We start from the raw sequence: 23,421 nt of genomic DNA, 5'->3' as shown, positions 1-23,421 counted from the left end.
GAGGCACAAAGGCAACTCATGATGCTGATGCAGGGCAAACTTGGTCTCATGCTTGCAGCACCCCGGGGTAACCCAGTTGGCACCCTGGCCGAGAAACATTTAGAGGATATTTAGAAAAATAAGCTGCATGTCACTGCAGATCTCTCCCGTAAATTTTAGTTGATTAACTGCTGATCCAATATGGAGGTCACTGCGCCTGATAATGCTGCTTGCCTGGCTACTTCTGGTTTCCATACGGAGCCACCGAGCAGAACTCTGGATCTACATACTTAATCCAGTAATAAATAACCTGTATGGTTATACTGTCTAGTTGGGTCCCAAACCCTACTCCATAGAAGCCGCGGTTTACATACACGGCACTGATGATGGCCATATAGCCTGAAACAGTTGGAATAAATGGCTCTATAATATTCGGCTATGTTGGTACTGTACACCCCAGTGGTCAGATGCATCCAGAGCTGTAGGTGTGAAGCAATGATTGGCATGGCGCCACCTACTGTCCTGAAATGAGGAGTAATCCTCTTATTTTTGGGATATGCTATGGAATGAGACATGTGAACACCTTCTCTTCTGAGAACATTCCTGTGCTATTTCTATCAGGCAGAGACTCTGTGTTGTTCTCTTTGCAGTCTGTTTGGAGGAACGCTCCATGGTGAACGTTGGGTTCCTAGCAGAGCCTGTAGTTTTTCATGTAGTGCAGGTCCCGCTCTCGGCCTTGATAAATCATCATCGAAGGCAGGTTTCTTCCGTCACCTCCTGGCTGTGCAATTGCCACTAATGACCCATTCCTGTGTTTCAAATCTCTGGATGGAAGGTCACACTGCTTGGTGAAGTAGCCGCTTTCTGAGCTACACTGACCATCAGTCCATCATTGTGACATGGACGTCTCGGGCCTCCAGATGGAGATGTGACAAGCTCTCTCCATCTCTCAGGTGCGACTCGCTCATGCGGAAAGTTGTACTCTGCTATTGGGTTGAGGATCTGCTCCCGGCACAGATGAAGGTGAAGGCGGTGAACCCTGCCGGTGGGTGATGGGTGAGGTCTTGGAGGCCCCAATATTGGAGAGGTTTTAGGTGCAGGAAGAATAAATAAAAGGAGAAACCTTGACTTGTGCTCCTTACTTGTAGCTTTAGAAGTCAAATTACCTCCAAAATCAATCTCCAGTCCCAACCTGTTCAGCTTCTCAATGTATCACGTCTGCATGATGGAACTACAAAAGTCCGACAGCCTGTCCGACAGATTTTCGAAGGACTTTTGGCGGACTTTCAACAGACTTTCTAACGACCGGACTTGCCTACACACGATCACACAAAAGTCCGACGGATTCGTACATGATGACGTGCACCGGACTAAAATAAGGAAGTTGATAGCCAGTAGCCAATAGCTGCCCTAGCGTCAGTTTTTGTCCGTCGGACTAGCATACAGACGAGCGGATTTCTGGGTCCGGCGGAGTTACGACGTAAAAATTTGAAGCATGTTCCAAATCTAAAGTCCGTCAGATTTGTGGCTGGGAAAAGTCCGCTGAAAGTCCGGGGAAGCCCACACACGATCGGATTGTCCGTCGGACTTTTGTAGCCGAAAAGTCCGACCGCGTGTACGCGGCATAACCTCCAGACTTAAATGGCCGCTACCTTCACAGGATGGAAGCGTCTTCTTGGGAGTAAACGACATAGGCAAATAATCTCTTGCTAATATCTAAAGCCCAAAGTGAACATTAAGTCATTTAATTTGCTCCAAATACATCAAAACAAAAGGTGTGGAAAGTCTTATAATTAATCTTCATTAGAGAGCAGCCACAGCCCTGCCAGCATGCTGCAGAGAAGAACCCTTGCTCTTTCCGTGCAAGCAGTGGTCTCTCTGCAAAACTCTCCCTTCTGCAAAGTAGAAGATTGTAGAGCTCTAGCTGTTTGACTCAGTTGGGGTGTGTCAGACCTCTGCACAGAGACCACTGCTTCCACGTGCAGAGAGCATGCTGGCAGGGACAGGCTTTTCTACTCAGGCTGTGGCTATCTAAAGAAAATGAACTGTAAGTCTTTTCGCATCTTTCGTTTTCATACACCTGGATTATATTAAGCAGATTTTCTGTTGGGCTTTAAGCAGTCACCTCGTTTGGCTTGAGCTACACTGGAGATTTTTAGTATCTCACTCAATCCTGCGATCAATCACTAGGTGAAGCAAGTGAACACAAAACAGATGACTCCCTGTGGAGGAAACTACACAGGTAGTAGCGATCAGTCTCGCACGATTGCACAATGCTCTGTTCCAGTGTGATTGATGTCTACAAGACACTTCTTCATGCTTCTTGTGTAGCTTACTCTATAGGGAGCCATTTGTTCCATTGGTTTAGCGATCATTTCCTTCTTCCAGAGATTCCGCTCCAGTCTAATGAGGGGACTGCCAGCAAGTGATTAAAGAGATTAAAACAACCTGTAAAGCTTGGCCTTTGGGTGTTTCGGCTCATCACACATTCAGGAAGAAAAGAAGCCATTTTGACCCCCCCCCAGCCATCAGAACTCACCATACCGAGTATGATTGGGTGGATATATGGACTACAAACACCTACAGAGATATTTGATGTCCTCCCGAACAGCTTCTGTACTTTCATCAAAATATAAACATAGGAAGTAAAGCTGTTAGTGCCCTCAGCAGGAGGCCACTTACCTGAGTGGAGGAACTGTGCGCTAAGAGGAGCCACAGATCGTTGTACACTCAGAACATTGTGCACCTATACCTCTTCTTTGCTACTTGCTCATTATGCCCCCACATACCTCTTCTTTGCCACCTGCTTGTACTGGTCATTGTGCCCCCTATACCTCAACCCTGCCACCTGCTCATACCGGTCATTGTGCCCCCTATACCTCAACCCTGCCACCTGCTCATACCGGTCATTGTGCCCCCTATACCTCAACCCTGCCACCTGTTCATACTGGTCATTGTGCCCCCTATACCTCAACCCTGCCACCTGCTCATACCGGTCATTGTGCCCCCTATACCTCAACCCTGCCACCTGCTCATACCGGTCATTGTGCCCCCTATACCTCAACCCTGCCACCTGCTCATACCGGTCATTGTGCCCCCTATACCTCAACCCTGCCACCTGTTCATACTGGTCATTGTGCCCCCTATACCTCAACCCTGCCACCTGCTCATACCGGTCATTGTGCCCCCTATACCTCAATCCTGCCACCTGCTCATACCGGTCATTGTGCCCCCTATACCTCAACCCTGCCACCTGCTCATACTGGTCATTGTGCCCCCTATACCTCAACCCTGCCACCTGCTCATACTGGTCATTGTGCCCCCTATACCTCAACTCTGCCACCTAATACTGGTCATTGCGCCCGCTATACCTCTTCTTTGAGAAACTAAAAAATAGGGAGTGGCGCTGTTATAGGAAAAGAAAAAGGAGTATAATAATTCCTATTGAAAATATAAAGTGACGGGTATGTCAATGTAATGGTAAATCTTCTTTAAATTATAAAGTGACAGGTGCAAAGATTAAGATTAATCAAATATATCAATACAGTAATTATAAATATAAAGTGATAAGTGCAAAATGGTGCACATATAAAACTGTGATCAATATGTAAATGATGGTATAATAATTCTCCTTAAAAATATAAAGTGGCGGGTATATCAATGTAATGATGAATCTTGTTTAAATTATAAAGTGACAGGTGCAAAAATTAGGATTGATCCAAATATATCAATACAATAATTATGAATATAAAGTGATACATGCAAAATAGTGCAAATAAAAAACTGTGACCAATATGCAAATAATGGTACCTCAATCACTATGCCATATAAGTGAAAAAACTTTTTAAGTGAAAAAACTTAAAAAGACTAAAGTGACAAGTGCTTTTACATCTAATATAAATAAAGTCCTTTGGTTTGGATGTCCAAAGTGACAGGTGCAAAAGTATACTGAATATATATATTAATATTTGAAACCCTGTGCTGTAAAAATCAATATAAATAAAAAGCAACAGAAAAATAAAGTACAATTCATCCACTTGTTGTGCATCAACCGAAAACGTATAAAATGAAAAAACCAAGGAAAAACACCAAAAATAAAAAATCAAATTAAAATGTTCATAGAGGTGACTTGACGTTTCTTCCAATATATCTGAATATCTCCTTTACAATGGTATATAAATGGGGAGGTGCAGTTGCAGATGGTGATATCCCCCTATGTGGTTACACTCACCGGAGCGCCCTACCCCTGCAGGGGTACGAGCGTAAGATGTTGATCTCCAGGTGCCGGCGTCCTTCCAGTTCACAATGGCCCAGTCCGGGGTCATCCACCCGCAGCGAGGAGGGAGTTTCACTTCACTGGCTCCTATTTCAATGGAGATCCCGACCGGACATCCACATGGTGTATTTCATAAAATGAAAAAAGTAGTCCACATAGTGTGACTCCGTTTTAATTTGTTTATTAAAAATATATATAATATATCCAAGGAAGCAGATTAGGTAAAAAGCGAGGTAAAATAACTAGTTAAAAAACCGGAGAGGGAGCTCCCAGCCTCTCTAAATCTCCAACCGACGTGGGGAAGCAGCGCTGCCTAGGATCGCCGCTTGCGTTCCACCGGTCGAATTTCCGGAACCACAGTACCCAGGTGTGACGTTGTGCGTGTCAAGATAGTCCCGCCTTACGCGCTTCGTCATACAGACGTCATCGGAGATCTGGGTTTCACTTAGGTGTTCCCTGTTTACATAGGGGGGCAGCAGTTTCTCTAAACAGCCTGAAACGCGGATCTATTGAGAAACAATACCTCTTCTTTGCCACCTGCTCGGACTGGTCATTGTACCCCCTATACCTCACCTCTGCCACCTGATAATACTGGTCATTGAACCCCCTGTACCTCATCTCTGCCACCTGTTCATACTGGTCATTGTGCCCCATATACCTCAACTCTGCCACCTGCTTATACTGGTCATTGTGCTCCCTATACCTTTTTGCCACCTGCTCGTACTGGTCATTGTACCCCCCCCATACCTCACCTCTGGCACCTGCCCGTACTGGTCATTATACCCCTATACCTCACCTCTGCCACCTGCTCATTGTGCCCCCTACGTGACGTGACGATACGCGTTAGGATTGGAGCATGGGACACTGTCACAGACCAACAGTAGGAGACGAGCTCAGCGCTCGTGGATGGTTTACACTATAGCCGTTTTTTAAATGTAAGAAGTTAAGAAGTCACGTGACGTGACGATACGCGTTAGGATTGGAGCACGGGACGCTGTCACAGACCACCAGTAGGAGACAAGCTCGGCGCTCATGGGTGGTTTACACTATAGCCGGTTTTTAAATGTAAATTTATTGGATTGTTTTTACTTAATAAATTGATTTTTATATGGGATCACGCTATGTGCATTTCCTCACTCTGACTCACACCTGACGAGCATTGAGGAGCTGGAAGTGGGACAGACTGAAGTTACCCATTGAGGCTTACGAGCTCGGCGCTCGTGGATTGATGCCCACACTCATTTTTAAAAAGTGAGTGCAACACCCCCCCTTGTGTCTTGCTTTCCTTCCACTATAACCGTCACAGAGTCACACTATATACTGTCTACTTTTGTCTTCTATATCCCACCCTGCATATTTACCATCATCACCATCTGTATAACTGGATGGGATTTCCATGCCTACTAACTGTTTGCAACACAAGCTGTATGCCTTACAGCAGTAAGGTAAGTGGCTTGCGAACACGGAGGTGTCCCCACTGAAGATCTCCCCCCATTATTGGAACTGTTTTCTATTTGGGAGCTGTTTTACTTGGTGGTGGGACTGATATTCACTTACCCCTGTGGATTTGTCACTTACAGCTCGTTTGAGCTGTCACTTATGTGCTAGTGTGATACTAGCCCATACTCACTTGGACTCATTTAATGTTTCATTATTTTTATATATATTTATTTTGTGGGTTTTTTTGCAGCGTTTTTCACTTATGCTAGCACTTCTATTTATCTACTATTTAAGAGCTTTATGCTTACTTGGCTTATGTACTCATTTGGATTGATTTATTGATTTATTAGTGCTATATACACCTATTTTGTGTTATACTTATGCCAGCATTTTTTTAAAATTTACTTTTATTCTTATTGTTATCTATCTAGCATTTACGAGCCCGCATGCTTGTTTGGCTTATATATTTTGGTCATTTCTTTCACCTTTCCATGTACTTTATTTAGTCCCATCCACTCTCACCCCCCCCCCCCTTTTTTCTCTGTGTCACAGTGCAACTACCACTTTCTATATTTCCATCGGACATTTGTTGTCGGAATTTCCGACAACAAAAATTTGAGAGATGGATCTCAAATTTTTCCGACAACAAAATCCGTTGTCGGAAATTCTGAGCGTGTGTACACAATTCTGACACAAAAAATTCCACGCATGCTCGGAATCAAGCACTGGCTATTGAACTTCATTTTTCTCGGCTCGTCGTATGTGTTGTACGTCACTGCGTTCTTGGCGATCGGAATTTCCAACAACATTTGTGTGACCGTGTGTATGCAAGACAAGTGTGAGCCAACATCCGTCGGAAATAAATCCACGGTTTTGTTGTCGGAATGTCCGATCGTCTGTTCGCGCCATTAGTGTAACTTCTATAGTTGGGAAGATACTGGAGAGTTTAATAAAAGACACATAGATAAGTTCTTGCTGGAAAAAAATATTTTAAGCAACAGACAGCATGGATTAATGAAAGACAGAAGTTGTCAAACAAACCTGACTTCTTTTTATGAAGAGGTAAGTAAAACCTTAGACAGAGGGGTGGCTGTGGACGTGGTATACTTGGACAGAGGGGTGGCTGTAGAATGGTATACATAGACAGAAGGGTGGCAGTGGACGTGGTATACTTCAACAGAGGGGTAGCGGTGGACGTGGTATACTTGGACAGAGGGTTGGCTGTGGACGTGGTATACTTGGACAGAGGGGTGGCGGTGGAATACTTGGACAGAAGGGTGGCAGTGGATGTGGTATACTTGGACAGAGGGGTGGCTGCGGACGTGGTATACTTGGACAGAGGGTTGGCTGCGGACGTGGTATACTTGGACAGAGGGGTGGCTGCGGACGTGGTATACTTGGACAGAGGAGTGGCTGCGGACGTGGTATACTTGGACAGAGGGGTGGCTGGGGACGTGGTATACTTGGACAGAGGGGTGGCTGTGGACGTGGTATACTTGGACAGAGGGGTGGCTGCGGACGTGGTATACTTGGACAGAGGGGTGGCTGCGGACATGGTATACTTGGACAGAGGGGTGGCGGTGGACATGGTATACTTGGACAGAGGGGTGGCGGTGGACATGGTATACTTGGACAGAGAGGTGCTAATTGGGCAACTATGTGGCAAATGAGGTTTAATGTTGATAAATGTAAAGTTATGCACTTGGGGGCTAAGAATATTCATCATACATACTATTGTGAAGAAGGATCTGGAGGTTCTGGTAGACCATAAGCTTAATAATAACATGCAATGCCAAGCTGCGGTTTCTTTCTTGTATAAGAGAGGTATGGACTCCAGAGAGAGAGACGTCATCTGTACAAATCATTAGTAAGATCTCATCTGGAATACACAGTTCAGTTTTGGGCTCCAGTTCTCAAAAAGGATATCGGGGAACTGGAGAAAGTGCAGAGAAGAGCAACCAAACTGATAAGAGGCATGGAGGAGCTCAGCTATGAGGAAAGATTAGAGGAACTGAATTTATTCTCTCCTGAGAAGAAGAGATTAAGGGGGATATGATCTCCATATATAAATACATAAGGGGGGATATGATCTCCATGTATAAATACATAAGGGGGATATGATCTCCATGTATAAATATATAAGGGGTGGATATGATCTCCATGTATAAATACATAAGGGGGATATGATCTCCATGTATAAATACATAAGGGGGGATATGATCTCTATGTATAAATACATAAGGGGGGGGATATGATCTCCATGTATAAATACATAAGGGGGATATAATCTCCATGTATAAATACATAAGGGGGGATATGATCTCCATGTATAAATACATAAGGGGGGATATGATCTCCATGTATAAATACATAAGGGGGAATATGATCTCCATGTATAAATACATAAGGGGGGGATATGATCTCCATGTATAAATATATAAGGGGTCCATATAGTGAACTTGGTGTTGAGTTATTCTCTTTAAAGTCATCACAGAGGACAAGGGGGCACTCTTCACGTCTGGAGGAAAAGACATTTAATCTCCAAATCCAGAAAGGTTTCTTCACAGTAAGAGGTGTGAAAATGTGGAATAGACTCCCTCCAGAGGTGGATCTGGTCAGCAGTTTAGTAGATTGCTTTAGGAAAAGCCCTGGATTATTTCCTAAATGTACAGAATATAACTGAATACTGACATTTATAGGTAAAGTTGATCCTGGGAAAATCCGATTGCCTCTCGGGGGATCAGAAAGGAATTTTTTTCCTTGCTGGAGCAAATTTGAGTATGCTTTGCTGGGGCTTTTTGCTTTCCTCTGGATCTTATGTGGGTATAGGATTGTATATATATTTATTCTTTTTCCCTTTTATAGGATAAACTAAATGGACATGTGTCTTTTTTTCAACCTATGTAACCTTTGTGAGGTCAGGTATTGATGTTGGATGAGAAGACCTGGCTCACAATCAGCGTTCTAATTAATTCCAAAGGTGTTCAATAAGGATGAGGTCAGAGCTCTGTGCAGGACACTCGAATTCCTCCACACATCACACACCTATATGAGCTTGTTGGACATCCTGTTCCAAAACCATGGCCATTAACCCCTTCAATACTGTACAATCTCACCCCCTTCCTGCCCAGGGCAATTTCCAGCTTTCAGAGCTGTCACATTTTGAATGACAATTACACTGTCATGTAACGCTGTACCCATATGACATTTTTATCAATTTTTTCACACAAATAGAGCTTTCATTTCGTGGTATTTATTCACCTCGGGGGTTTTTATTTTGTGCTAAACAAAAAAAAATTCCAAACATTTAGAAAAAAAAAGTTGTTAGTTTCTGTTAAAAAATGTTGCAAATAAGTCATTTTTCTTCTTCACTGATAATCAGGACATTGATGATAAGTGCCATGATTATCAGTGTAAAAACAATGTGCTGACAGCTTTGCCAGTTATCGGCACTCCTTTCTTCACACAGACATAGCCGTGAGGAAAAGACTGATGATAACTGGCAAGTCTGTTTACCTGTGATTGGACAGGGGGGCAGGATTCTGGGAGGACATCTATGGACACCCTCCCAGAACTATAGTACTGTGTTGTAGCCGTCTTTTGGCTATAGCACCGTATTTAAGTGGTTAATATGGAGTTTGCCACCCCAAAGGTTATTAACATGGAGTTGTCCCTTCATTGTAACTACAGCAGCCTCCACTCTTTTGGGAAGACCTTGTTGGACTTGCCATTCAGGGACCATGACCTTTAATATTGAGTTGCCCCCTCTCTGCCATGACCATTAATATTGAGTTGCCCCCTCTCTGCCATGACCATTACAATTGAGTTGTCCCCTTTCTCCCATGACCATTAAAATTGAGTTGCCCCCTCTCTCCCACGACCATTCATATTGAGTTGCCCCATTTTCTACCATGACCATTCATATGGAGTAGCCCCCTCTCTCCCATGGCCATTAATATGGAGTTGTGCCCCTTTGTAGCTACAACATCCTCTACTCTTTGGGAAGGCCTTCACATGATTTCGGAACATCTGTGGAAATTTGTACCCATTTGTGAGGTCATGTACTGATGTTGGATGAGAAGACCTGTCTCACAAGTTGGGCCCCACTTTGGGCACCAAAAAAAAAAAAGACCCGGCTTATAGTTGACATTACATTTCATCCCAAAGGTGTTCAGTAGGGTTGAATTCAGGGCTCTGTACAGGACACTCAAGTTCCTCCACACTAAACTGGTCAAACTGTGTCTTTATGAAGCTGGGTCCATTCTTTTAGAAAAGCTTTCCATGAGATTTCGGAGAATGTCTGGGGGGATTTTGTATGCATTTGTGAGGTTAGTTACTGATGATGGATGACAAGACCTGGCTCACAGTTCATCCTAAAGGTGAGTAGAAACTCTTGGAAACTCCAGCAGATTTGAGAACAATGATCACTCAATTGGTGTATGACATAAGCATAGTCACTACATCACAAAGGTGTTCAGTGGGGTTGAGGTCAGGGCTCTGTGCAGGACACTCGAGTTCCTCCACACCAAACTGGTCGCACCATGTCTTTATGGAGCTGGCTTTGTTACACAGGAGACATGCTGGACCAGAAAAGGGTCTTCTCCAAACTATTACCACAAGGCTGGAAGAGGATTCACAGACTTTTGGCTACATAATGTACCTACCTGACCCAGCTGAAGAGTTCTACATGCTGCAAGGTTATATTTGTTGTTCACATCATTTTTTTAAATGTATCAGTTAAGGAATGGAATCAACCCAGAGCCCTTTGTATGGAAAATCCAAACACCCTCCTGTCTTTGAGATCCTTTCAAAATGAGACATCACCCCCCCCCCCCAAACAACGTACAGCCACACATATGTTTCACTTATTTTTATTTTTCTTGTTTATTTTGTTCATTTATTTGTCTTCACGTAACTGGCGCGATCACACCCGCGGTGCATGTGATGTAATGATAAGGTGAGCAGTGACTCTCCTCTCACTGCAGGCAACCAGGTATCTCTGCACCTCTTCAGGGCTCTCGGGACGGGGCAGGAGGCTTATGAATGGATTGTCGCAGAGGAAGGGGAGAAGCTCGTTTGATGTGTTATCAGGTTGAGGCCAAACATCAAACTCTTACAGTAAAACAGAACTAAGCTTTGAGGCTTTCTGACTCCGCTGTCCTATGGACCCCTTCCCCCTCCAGCAGAATGGAATGGTACATGTCTATCAATTTTCTTTGGACTGAAAGAAATATCCATTGGATAGGGGGGGTCCGTAAAATAAAAGAAGTGGAACACTTCACAATCTTGGGCGTGTTAAGTGAGACGAAGATCAGTCCGTCCACGCCAACAATGGAAGGCGATCTCCCCATTGTTTTATGAGCCACCAGCCCGACCATCTCCCAAGACCTCCTGGGCACACTGGTCGCTCTGGTGGGCTAAACAAAAACCGTCCGTAAGACCGGTCCGAAGACGCTTACACAGGTTAGTGTCCAACGCTAACAAAAACCTTGAAAGAAAGTCCAGGACCACTTTCTGAAAATGCCACCGAGGTTGTGTCATATTCAAAGAACATCGCTAATGGACACGGTTCGTTATTTCCACTAACGTAGGTGGAAACAAAGTAACCCAACAGCTCCCATTGGGCTCCAGGCTGGAAGAGACGAAGCTCGGACACTGCAATATACAGTGAAGGAAGCACAGCCTGGTTATCTAAAGATCGGAATATTCCCAAACCAATCAGAGGGAACGCCGATCGTTTGGAAACAGATTGAAACGTCGAAAAATTTGAGGAAGCTGCAAACTTCCTGTCCCAAGAAAACATAATATTAGAGGCCAGGAAGGCAAATTTCTGTGAACTCTACTGAACACAAACACCATCTTCTTCACCCCCCGGGCTTCTCCTCACAAAGACACTTGGGGGGAAAAAAAACACGCAGAAAACTGGCTTCGCTGATCACGCACCCATTTCTGTCGCCTGGGAAACGGGGCCCAAAAACATACAAAACCCAATGAATTAAAAAAAAGGCAGAATGCCCGTCACGCCGCTCCATTCGTCTGACGCTACATCGCAAAGAGAAAAATATAAAAACGCTGCGTAACCGACCCTCGGCCATGTGGCAGCCAACATGGCCACTCAGACCAGAGTCACTTTACCGCACAGACTTTACCCAGACGCTTTTTTTTTTTTTTTTGTATCTTTTTGGATATTTTATTCTCTCAAGCACCAAACCTTAGACTACAAACTAAAAAAAAAAAAAGACAAAGAATCTTCTCCAAGTTGTTAAATAAAAATAATATCTAAAAAAACCCAAAAAACTAACGTTACTCTAAATGCGGGGCAGTTGGGTGGGAGAGTAGTAAAATCCACCCTATAAGAAAAAAAAAAAAAAAAAAAAATGGAAACCCCTCCCCCCTAGATTCAACGATCCGCTAGTCAAAAAATATAGCTAAATGCTACAAAGTACCTAAAACTAAAATAAAGCGTCCCAGCTCTCTATGTTTCTAGAGTTCCTTGAGACCTCAGGTAACTCTTGTGTGTCTCAGGTCCGATCATCTCTAAAACCCCCAAGCGGAGTTCCTACAAGCTTAATATTGGTTTATAAGTGGGACACATCACTCCACACCACACAAACTCAACCTTTCCAATCAATGCCATGCGATTATTCCTTTTCTACGTTAAAAAATAAAACTGCCGCCGACCAGGCGCCCTTAATAGAACATCTCAGTTGGGGAACATTTGTAGTCTCAAGCTGTGGTACGAGATGAGACGAGGTGTTCACCTTTCTAAATTCCCCTAACGTTTTGGTGAGGATACGGGAAAGGGGGGGGGGGGGGGGGGGGGCATGTTACATGGATGGGGAGCGGAGATGTTGTATTATCGAAGGGGGTAGACAGAGGTGGAGCAGCAGGTCACAGGTAATGGAGTCATGGTGGATATACATTTTTATATACAACGATGGCCATTGTCACACCGCCGGTTAGTCCGTACCAATCAGGTTGTGTTGCGTCTCCACCTTTGCGTTTTTTTTTTTGCGCTTCCTGTCTGTCCACCCGCGTGAACATGTGTTAAGGGAAGAGCTACATGCAGCCTCCTGCCCCACTCCCTCCCCGTAGCCCGTCTCCCCAGCCGCATCAGATGCGCCTGGAGGTCTGCTTGAAGATGAAGCCTCGGTGAGCCAGGGTCTTCATAATGTTCGCAATGTTCCTGCAGTCATCTGGAAAGAGAAAGAGAAGATTAGATCAAGTCAAAGAGATACAAGCGACTCACAATGAAGAATTAACAAAAAAATAGTTATTTTAGGGTAAAAAAAACAGATAGTTAACCACTTGACCTCTGGAAGATTTACCCCCCCCCCATGACCAGGCCACTTTTTGCGATACGGCACTGCATTACTTTAACTGACAACTGCGCGGTCGTGCAGCGCTTTACCCAAATTAAATTTATATAATTTTTCCCCCACAGATAGAACTTTCTTTTGGTGGTATTTGATCACCTCTGCGTTTTATTTGTATTTTTTATTATATCAACAAAAAAAGACCGAACATTTTGAAAAAAGTTTACCTTCTGCTATAAGGCCTCTTGCACACGTTTGAGCATCTACTTTTACAGATGTATGGTTTTTTTTTGTATGTATTTGCGTGCAAATTCATGCGAAAACGTATTCTCGCGTTTTTGTTCTGCACAATATGTAAATGGATATTTGCACAATTTTTTTTTTTTTTTTACTGAAGAATGCACGGCTCTTGTTTACGCACAGGCACATTGCCCAAGGTGTCGCCTATCAGTGCCCACCAGTGCCACCTATCAGTACTCATCAGTGCCACCTATCAGTGCCCACCAGTGCCACCTATCAGTGCTCATCAGTGCCACCTATCAGTGCCACCTATCAGTACTCATCAGTGCCACCTATCAGTGCCCACCAGTGCCACCTATCAGTACTCATCAGTGCCCACCAGTGCCACCTATCAGTACTCATCAGTGCCACCTATCAGTGCCCACCAGTGCCACCTATCAGTACTCATCAGTGCCACCTATCAGTGCCCACCAGTGCCACCTATCAGTGCTCATCAGTGCCACCTATCAGTGCCACCTATCAGTACTCATCAGTGCCACCTATCAGTGCCCACCAGTGCCACCTATCAGTACTCATCAGTGCCCACCAGTGCCACCTATCAGTGCTCATCAGTGCCACCTATCAGTGCCCACCAGTGCCACCTATCAGTGCTCATCAGTGCCACCTATCAGTGCCCACCAGTGCCACCTATCAGTGCTCATCAGTGCCACCTATCAGTGCCCACCAGTGCCACCTATCAGTGCGGCATATTAGTGCCTCCTCATCAGTGAAACCTAATCAGTGCCCACCAGTGTCACCTATCAGTGCCACCTATCAGTGCCCACCAGTGCCACCTATCAGTGCCCACCAGTGCCACCTATCAGTACTCATCAGTGCCACCTATCAGTGCCCACCAGTGCCACCTATCAGTACTCATCAGTGCCACCTATCAGTGCCCACCAGTGCCACCTATCAGTGCTCATCAGTGCCACCTATCAGTGCCCACCAGTGCCACCTATCAGTACTCATCAGTGCCACCTATCAGTGCCCACCAGTGCCACCTATCAGTACTCATCAGTGCCCACCAGTGCCACCTATCAGTGCTCATCAGTGCCACCTATCAGTGCCCACCAGTGCCACCTATCAGTGCTCATCAGTGCCACCTATCAGTGCCCACCAGTGCCACCTATCAGTGCTCATCAGTGCCACCTATCAGTGCCACCTATCAGTGCCCACCAGTGCCACCTATCAGTGCGGCATATTAGTGCCTCCTCATCAGTGAAACCTAATCAGTGCCCACCAGTGTCACCTATCAGTGCCACCTATCAGTGCCCACCAGTGCCACCTATCAGTGCGGCATATTAGTGCCTCCTCATCAGTGAAACCTAATCAGTGTCCACAAGTGCCACCTTATCAGTGTCACCTATCAGTGCCCAGCAGTGCCACCTATCAGTGCTCATCAGTGCCACATATCAGTGTCACCTATCAGTGCCCATAAGTGCCGCCTCATCATTGCCCATAAATGCAGCCTATCAGTGCCCACCAGTAACACCTATTAGTGCCTACCAGTGCCACCCATCAGTACCACCTATAAGTGCCCATAAGTGCATCATATTAATGCCTCCTCATCAGTGCCCATAAGTGAAGGAGACAAATTACTTATTTACAAAATTAACTGTAAGAAACTAAGAAAAACTTTTGGTCTTTTTTTTTTTTTTTTTGTTTTCTAAAAAGCGGCGATTAAATACCACCAAAAGAAAGCTCTATTTGTGTGGGTTGTATTTTGTTGTATTTTGTTGTATTTTAGCTCAGTAAAAAAAAAAAAAAAAAAAAAAGCTGTACTGAGCTTTTTTGCAAGAGGCCTAAAATATATTCAATAAAAAAATGTAAAATGTAAAAAAAAAACCTAAATTCTTCACATATTTAGGGCAATATATATTCTGCTACATATTTTTGGTAAAAAAACAAATCCCAATAAGTGTATATTGATTGGTTGTCCTGTGGAACCTGTTTGTAGTTTTATAAGCCGGCATTGTAATACATTCCTGATAATGAGGGATGAGATATGAACCCAACTGAGCAAGTCCACCAGAAAGAAACCCGTCACTTGTACTGGGCCAATCAGCTGCGTCCCGGGAGTTCCCATCCCCCACATATACCGGGGGGGGGGTCTGAATAGAATGATGAATAGCTAATTATCTGCAGCCAAGCTGCTCCTTATTCCACAGTATTCAGCAAAAGCATCATTTTCAAGAAAAGCTCCACCCCTTATCATTACAAAGCCGTCCCTGAGCTCCAGGCAGTGACTCCGCCTAGGCTGGGATGATGTCATCATTCTGCTGCAGGCAGGAGGAAGCATTTCCTCAGTCTCCCCTCCCCCCAGTGATCAGACTGTACATTGTAACTTTGTAGAAGAAGGAGGAGTCATTTCCTCAGTCTCCCCTCCCCCAGTGATCAGACTGCACATTGTAACTTTGTAGAAGGAGGAGGCAGCATTTCCTCAGTCTCCCCTCCCCCAGTGATCAGACTGTACATTGTAACTTTGTAGAAGGGGGGGAGGAGTCATTTCCTCAGTCTCCCCTCCCCCAGTGATCAGACTGTACATTGTAACTTTGTAGCAAGTCACAAGGTGAGAGGCTGATCTAGAAGACATTTGTGAACACAGCCGAGGCACCAGGATCTACATGACGGTGTCATCTCTGAACAAAGATGGCGTCGTCCTTCTGATGAGGGCGTTGTCTGGGGGGGGGGGGGGCTGTGTGAGGGCAATGACAGGTGCTGCACTAATCATGAAGTGATATATCGGATGACAGGTCCTCTTTAATGATCATTCACAGGACTCTGATCAGGGAATTACCCCCCTCCCCCCTCCGATACCCCCGCGAGGGTTAAACGGGAAGGGTCCCTCGCTAACAGGGGAGGCGGAAATAGAAGAGCGGACTTTAAATTGATTTGCGCTGTCTATATTTCATGTTGGAAATTGGCTTGTAAAGCCGTGTTTTGATCTATGGCGACCGTCTCCTTAAGAAAAAGCAAAAGTAAATGTGTAATTTCTCCCTTGACAGAACACGGCACAGCCGGCCATCCTTCTTCCCTCTCCCCGCCGCCGCCGCCGTGGGACAGCTGCGTTGTGTCGGATTAACGCCTTTTTCCTTCCTCGCCCCCCACGCCTTGATGTCTCCATTTCATTACGCCGCGGCCATTTATCAAGTTGTTACCGTAAGGGTGACTTTGCCAACTTGCATGTGGCAGGCGGTGAGGCAGTGCCATGCTATGAGGATCGGGGGTGGGGAGAAATGAGAATGAATGTGGGGGCTGAAGAAGCCGCTCTTCCCACTGATGTGTAAATGATAAAGACGACTCGACATCCATCTCTCCCTGTAAACCCGCAGAGTGCTTTATAATCAAGCCCCGGCCATAATAATGTGGAATTAGGCATCTCGATCAAAGGGGGAGGCCGTTTAATCGCGCCTTAACGGGTGCGATCGCGGTTTATCATAATTGAACTCCATGCGGGATAATTGCACCCATATTTCTCTGTCTCCGGTGCCTCTTCTCCGGGTTTCATATTCGGGGGGCGCAGAGTCGCTCCTGTCCTTCCCGCTTTTTCCCAATCTCTTCCCCGACAAACCCTGGCGGACCGTTTAGCCGCTCAGGCGCGCGGTGAGTTGGCAGAAATTAAACGGCGCGGCGAAATAAGGGAGTAATTAGCAGAAGCAATTAATATGGTTTCTTAACTCCTTTATGTAATTATTACTCAATTAACTCCAGATTATTCCCCTCCCTTGTTAATAAGGAAATATTGCTCTGCGTGCCACAAAACCGCCGAGATAACGGCGCACTTACACCGCGACCGCAGGGAACCCCGCCGACATTAATGGTTGTACAAGAAAGAGGATGTCCTCACCAACGAGTACTAATTATAATACTCCCGCCATTCCCGTACTTCACGTCTTTCGCTTCTTGAAGGCGACGGTCACGCGGTCATCCTGCGTTTGTTTTATTAGACGCAGAAATAGAGAATTGTACCGTGTGAGCCAATCACTGGCCCAAAAAGTTTGGGCTTTGAGTGATCCCCTAAATTCTGAAAGATGGAAACCTTTGGGATAACACTGATCTCTCCTCGTCAGACTTCATACAACGTATAGAATTGTATACAATGTATAGAGCCGGTATAAAATTGTATACAATGTATAGAGCCGTATAGAATTGTATACAATGTATAGAGCCGTATAGAATTGTATACAATGTATAGAGCCGGTATAGAATTGTATACAATGTATAGAGCTGTATAGAATTGTATACAATGTATAGAGCCGGTATAGAATTGTATACAATGTATAGAGCTGTATAGAATTGTATACAATGTATAGAGCCGTATAGAATTGTATACAATGAACAGAGCTGTATAGAATTATATACAATGTATAAAGCCGTATAGAATTGTATACAATGTATAGAGCCGTATAGAATTGTATACAATGTATAGAGCCGTATAGAATTGTATACAATGTACAGAGCCGTATAGAATTGTATACAATGTATAAAGCCGTATAGAATTGTATACAATGTATAGAGCCGTATAGAATTGTATACAATGTATAGAGCCGTATAGAATTGTATACAATGTATAGAGTTGGTATAGAATAGTATACAATGTATAGAGCTGGTATAGAATTGTATACAATGTATAGAGCCGTATAGAATTGTATACAATGTATAGAGCTGGTATAGAATTGTATACAATGTATAGAGCTGGTATAGAATTGTATACAATGTATAGAGCTGGTATAAAATTGTATACAATGTATAGAGCTGGTATAAAATTGTATACAATGTATAGAGCTGTATAGAATTGTATACAATGTATAGAGCCGTATAGAATTGTATACAATGTATAGAGCTGGTATAGAATTGTATACAATGTATAGAGCTGGTATAGAATTGTATACAATGTATAGAGCCGTATAGAATTGTATACAATGTATAGAGCCGTATAGAATTGTATACAATGTATAGAGCCGTATAGAATTGTATACAATGTATAGAGCCGTATAGAATTGTATAGAGCTGTATAGAATTGTATACAATGTATAGAGCCGGTATAGAATTGTATACAATGTATAGAGCCGTATAGAATTGTATAAAATGTATAGAGCTGTATAGAATTGTATACAATGTATAGAGCTGGTATAGAATTGTATACAATGTATAGAGCCGTATAGAATTGTATAGAGCCGTATAGAATTGTATACAATGTACAGAGCCATATAGAATTGTATACAATGTATAGAGCCGTATAGAATTGTATACAATGTATAGAGCTGGTATAGAATTGTATACAATGTATAGAGCTGTATAGAATTGTATACAATGTATAGAGCCGTATAGAATTGTATACAATGTATAGAGCTGGTATAGAATTGTATACAATGTATAGAGCCCATATAGAATTGTATACAATGTATAGAGCCCATATAGAATTGTATACAATGTATGAAGCCTGATGAGAAGGGATCAAAGTTATCTGGAAAACTTCCATCTTTAATAATCTAGGTTGACTAAAAAAGGGAACACAAACGTTCGGCAAGTACAGTAGATGCCGAGAAAGTGATGTGAAAACAAACTTTATTCTTCCCAGATCACCTTCTCCGGCATTCAGAGCATCCAATCTGCCCCCGGACACTAAAAGTAGTATTTTGTCTAAATCAGTCCTGAGCCACGCCCCCTTCTCCTGAGCCACGCCCCCCTTCTCCTGGGCTTCCAGCTAACTTCACATCCCAGCTCCTATACTGGCCCACAGTGCCCCTCAACCTCCCACAGTGCCCCATGCCCACCTGAGAGCGCTCAGTCCTCACAGTGCTCCCCCTAGCTTGCCGCAGATCCTTCATCCCCCCCTATAGTGCACCTGCAGTGCCCTCCAATCTCCCACACTGCTCCGGCCTTGAAAGATCCCCAGTATTTTCTGGTTCCGGGTCACCTGATTGGCTATCACAGTGATCAGTCACTGTGAGGCCCGCCCCTGTGTTTCTCTCTCTCTCTGAATGGAGGAAAGAGATACATTGTATCTCTCTCTCTCTCCTTGCAGAGAAAGAATAAACATAACTGTGTAAAAAAAAAAGAAAAAATAAAGACTAAATACCTAGATCAAGGATTTATCTAGGTCAGTGCCAGGGTGTTTGGGTCATGTAAGGGTCAAAAGGTCAATGTCAGGGTCAAAGGTCATGATCAGTATATTTTGGGTAGGATTTTAAAAAAAAAGCATTTTTGTAAATTAGTATCAGTGTGTTATGGGCAGGATATTGTTGTATATTGTTTCTGGGCCGTAGTACAGGTACAAACACCAAATAACATACACAGATGTGGTATCGCTGCGATCGTCAGGAGCAGGAGGATTTATTTTTAGCTATTCTTTGGTGGTAGGTTATGGTAATAGCAATAAATATACAGGGGAAAAAAATACTCTTTTTTTTTAACGCCAGTTTTCCTTTAATAAAAAAATTAATAAATCACGAGATATCTCAGCCCAATTTGTCCTGAGAAAAAAAAAAAGCGCCTTACATGCAATTTTGAGTTGTATTCTACTTCTAAAGCAATATAAATAGATCCGCAGCTTACAGGAAGACGGATATGTGACATCCTTATGATAATGGTGCAGAAGACAGAATAACTCTTCTTCCATAAGAGGTGCTCTCCCTTCACTCACGACCTCCACCAAATACAGTCACAGACCGCTCACCGACAGGGATTCCTCCTGAAGATGTACTCTTGTGATGAAACGCGTCGGAAGGAGCTTTGGACACTGACCTCATTATGATACGGAGGTTGCGCATGTACACATTTACTGTTTGCCAGCTTAGTTTTATTCTTATGGTATTTTTTATCCTATATATTTGTCTGATGGATTTTCATACATTTTAATAAATTGATTTGTGCGATATTCACCATTGGAGGATTTTTTAAATTATTTTTGGGGGAGATATTTATAAGTCATTTTTAGAACATCATAATCATCCTTGAAGTTGGCTGGTGTCCCTGGAACATGAGGGATTCTATCTTACAAGAGTAAATATTGACATCTGGCAATTGCCTTGATTAGTACCAGGTGGTGGAAGTTTGTCATTTTCGAGGAGACTCACTCATCTCGCTGCACTGTGGATCACTATGTGTGAATTTAACACTACATGCAGATCTGACCTCTGGAACCATTCTGATCGAATGTTTTGGTAAACAGCTCATACATATATTTGGTGGAGGTCTCTGAGATAAGGAGGGCCCACCTTATGGCAGAAAAGTTCTACTGTCTCTGGCTCTGCCGTTCTTCATGCATGCATGTATGCCCATGTGAATGAGGTCTAAGCTGCTGAGAAACATTGCGGACATTCAGAATTTAGGATTCACCAAATAGCGGAGGGAAAAAGAGGGCGAAGAGGACCTGTATAAATTTTGGGTGCGCCAATGGGAGGAGGAGCCATACTGAGGGGAGGGAGGAGCCATACTGAGGGAGGGAGTATGCTTTGTTCAGCGTGTGGCTTTAAGGCTAGCCAGAGGCAGAACTCATTTTTAATCCAATGAAGACTGAATGAATCCAATTATTTTATGGAAAAAAAGGCGAATAAATGACCGATACCGGAGCGAATATCGAACAACATGACAGGAAATCTTTAATGAGAGATGTGAGCGATTGCACCAGGTAGAAGATAGAGGAACTTCTGTGTAAAATCCAAATTATGAACCATTTCTGGGTAAACTTTTTTTTAAAGGCAGCAGAGTCAACTTTTTAGAAAATTGAAGGCACCAACAACAAAAATAATGAGAATTTAATGTTTTTGCATTCAGGTCTGCAGAGCATTTCATCTACAATCAATAAGTCATGAGTGCAGCCCACAGGCTCTTGCATGGTTTACCCCCAGCCTGGAGGTATGTATGGAGGTACCCCCAGCCTGGGGTATGTATGGAGGTACCCCCAGCCTGGGGTATGTATGGAGGTACCCCCAGCCTGGGGTATGTATGGAGGTACCCCCAGCCTGGGGTATATATGGAGGTACCCCCAGCCTCAGGTTTGTATGGAGGTACCCCCAGCTTTAGGTTTGTATGGAGGTACCCCCAGCCTCGGGTTTGTATGGAGGTACCCCCGGCCTTAGGTTTGTATAAAGGTACCCCCGGCCTTAGGTTTGTATAAAGGTACCCCCAGCCTCAGGTATGTGTATGGAGGTACAGACTGTCTGTTGGGGTGTTGGAGGAAGTTCTTGATGTCAGAGTGTTAGGTGTAATCATGGACAGAATCCTTTCTGCCCCAAATCCAAATGTTGTCCAATTCTTACCACCTTCACCTCAGTGACATTTCCAAAATCTGCCCCTTCTTCACCAATGACATCTCAAAGCTACTAATTCACTCCTTGTTACCTCTCGTCTTGACTATTGCAACTCCCTCCTTGGTGTACTTCCACATAGACCATCACCCCTTCAGTCCATCATGAATGCTGCTGCCAGACTCATCCCCCTTCCCAACCGCTCAGTGTCTGCTACCCCTCTCTGCCAATCCCTACACTGGCTTCCAGTCAGTGTCCTCTAACAATCTCTGCCAATCCCTCCACTGGCCTCCAGTCAGTGTCCGCCACCCGTCTCCGCCAATCCCTACACTGGCCTCCATTCAGTGTCCTCCACCCCTCTCTGCCAATCCCCCCACTGGTCTTCTCTCAATGTCCTCCACCCCTCTCTGCCAATCCCCCACTGGTCTTCTCTCAATGTCCTCCACCCTTCTCTGCCAATCCCTCCCTTGGCTTCCATTCATTGTTCTCCACCCCACCACTGGCCTCCATTCAGTGTCCTCCACCCCTCTCTGCCAATCCCCCCACTGGTCTCAGCTCAGTGTCCTCCACCCTTCTCTGCCAATCCCTCCCTTGGATTCCATTCATTGTCCTCCACCCCACCACTGGTCTCCATTCAGTGTCCTCCACCCCTCTCCGCCAATCCCTCCACTGGTCTCCATTCAGTGTTCCCCACCCCTCTCTGCCAATCCCTCCACTGGCCTCCATTCAGTGTCCTCCACCCCTCTCTGCCAAGTCTTCCCTTGGCTTCCATTCAGTGTTCTCCACACCCGTCCGCCAATCCCTCCCTTGGCTTCCATTCAGTGTCCTCCACCCCTCTCTGCCAATCCATCCACTGGTCTCCATTCAGTGTCCTCCACCCTTCTCTGCCAATCCCTCCACTGGTCTCCATTCAGTGTCCTCCACCCTTCTCTGCCAATCCCTCCACTGGCCTCCATTCAGTTTTCTCCACCCCTCTCTGCCAAGTCCTCCCTTGGCTTCCATTCAGTGTCCTCCACCCCTCTCTGTCAATTCCTCCACTGACCTCCATTCATTGCCAATTGCCCCTTTCTGCCAATCCCTCCACTGGCCTCTGCTCACCCAAATTTCTCTAACTCACTCATTACCAGTTCCTATGCTCACCTCCAGGACTTCCGCAGAGCCTCTCCTATTCGCTGGAATTCCCTACCCCAAACTGTCCAGTTATCCCCTACTCTGTCCACCTTCAGACGATCCTTGAAATCTCTTCAGGGAAGCCTATCCCACCTCCACTTAACAACTGAACGTTTACCTTATTCTTCAGCTCATCCCCCTCACAGTTATTACCTTTTTTTTTATATTTTGGCCCTCCCTTTTAGATTGTAAGCTCTCACAATCAGAAGCCTCCTAACCCTCATTTGATTCGTCCTTAGTTTGAAGGGGGTGGAGATATACCCCTGCCAACAGCGCTTTTTTTAAAAAAATGAGTCAAAGCCTCCAGTGGTCAACCAGAATTAAAATACCAGGTTAGGTTCAGCCTTTATAAAACAGAACAAGGAACCGGATGAAGTTTGATTTTGATTTTTTGGTCCCTCTGAAGGTCGTCGGACTTTGGTGAAGTCAAGAAAAACATGAGTTTCAGATCATTTTGTGTCTCCGTTATTTCAGATCTTCATTGTCCTCAAGCTTTGGACGCATCTGAGTCTACATGCTGGAATGTTTATCCTTCAGCTCACCCCCCTCACAGTTATTACCTTTTGTATTACTTGCCGCTCCCTTTTAGATTGTAAGCTCTCACAATCAGAAGCCTCCCAACCATCATTTTATTCGTCCTGAGTTTGAAGGGGGGTGGAGATATTTTTTTAAAAAGCGCTGTTGGCAGGATTATATCTCCACCCCTCTT

General features: G+C 44.5%; 1 protein-coding gene across 4 annotated transcripts in view; it reads right to left on the bottom strand.

The window, feature by feature from the left end:
* Window positions 1–10,550: 10,550 nt before the first annotated feature.
* The window catches only part of ERI3 (ERI1 exoribonuclease family member 3), a 310,298-nt gene continuing 297,427 nt past the window's right edge, over window positions 10,551–23,421 (bottom strand). For all 4 annotated transcript variants that reach the window (XM_073593982.1, XM_073593981.1, XM_073593983.1 and 1 more), the window contains one exon: window positions 10,551–12,891. In XM_073593982.1, coding sequence (XP_073450083.1) covers window positions 12,809–12,891 — 83 coding nt within the window. In that variant the 3' untranslated portion in view covers window positions 10,551–12,808. The remainder of the gene's footprint in view (window positions 12,892–23,421) is intronic.

The sequence above is a fragment of the Aquarana catesbeiana genome, linkage group LG07 (assembly GCF_042186555.1).
Source record: "Aquarana catesbeiana isolate 2022-GZ linkage group LG07, ASM4218655v1, whole genome shotgun sequence".
NCBI classification, from domain to species: Eukaryota; Metazoa; Chordata; class Amphibia; order Anura; family Ranidae; genus Aquarana; species Aquarana catesbeiana.
Note: the sequence above shows the minus strand (reverse complement) of the source record. Positions and strands in the feature narration are given on the sequence as shown.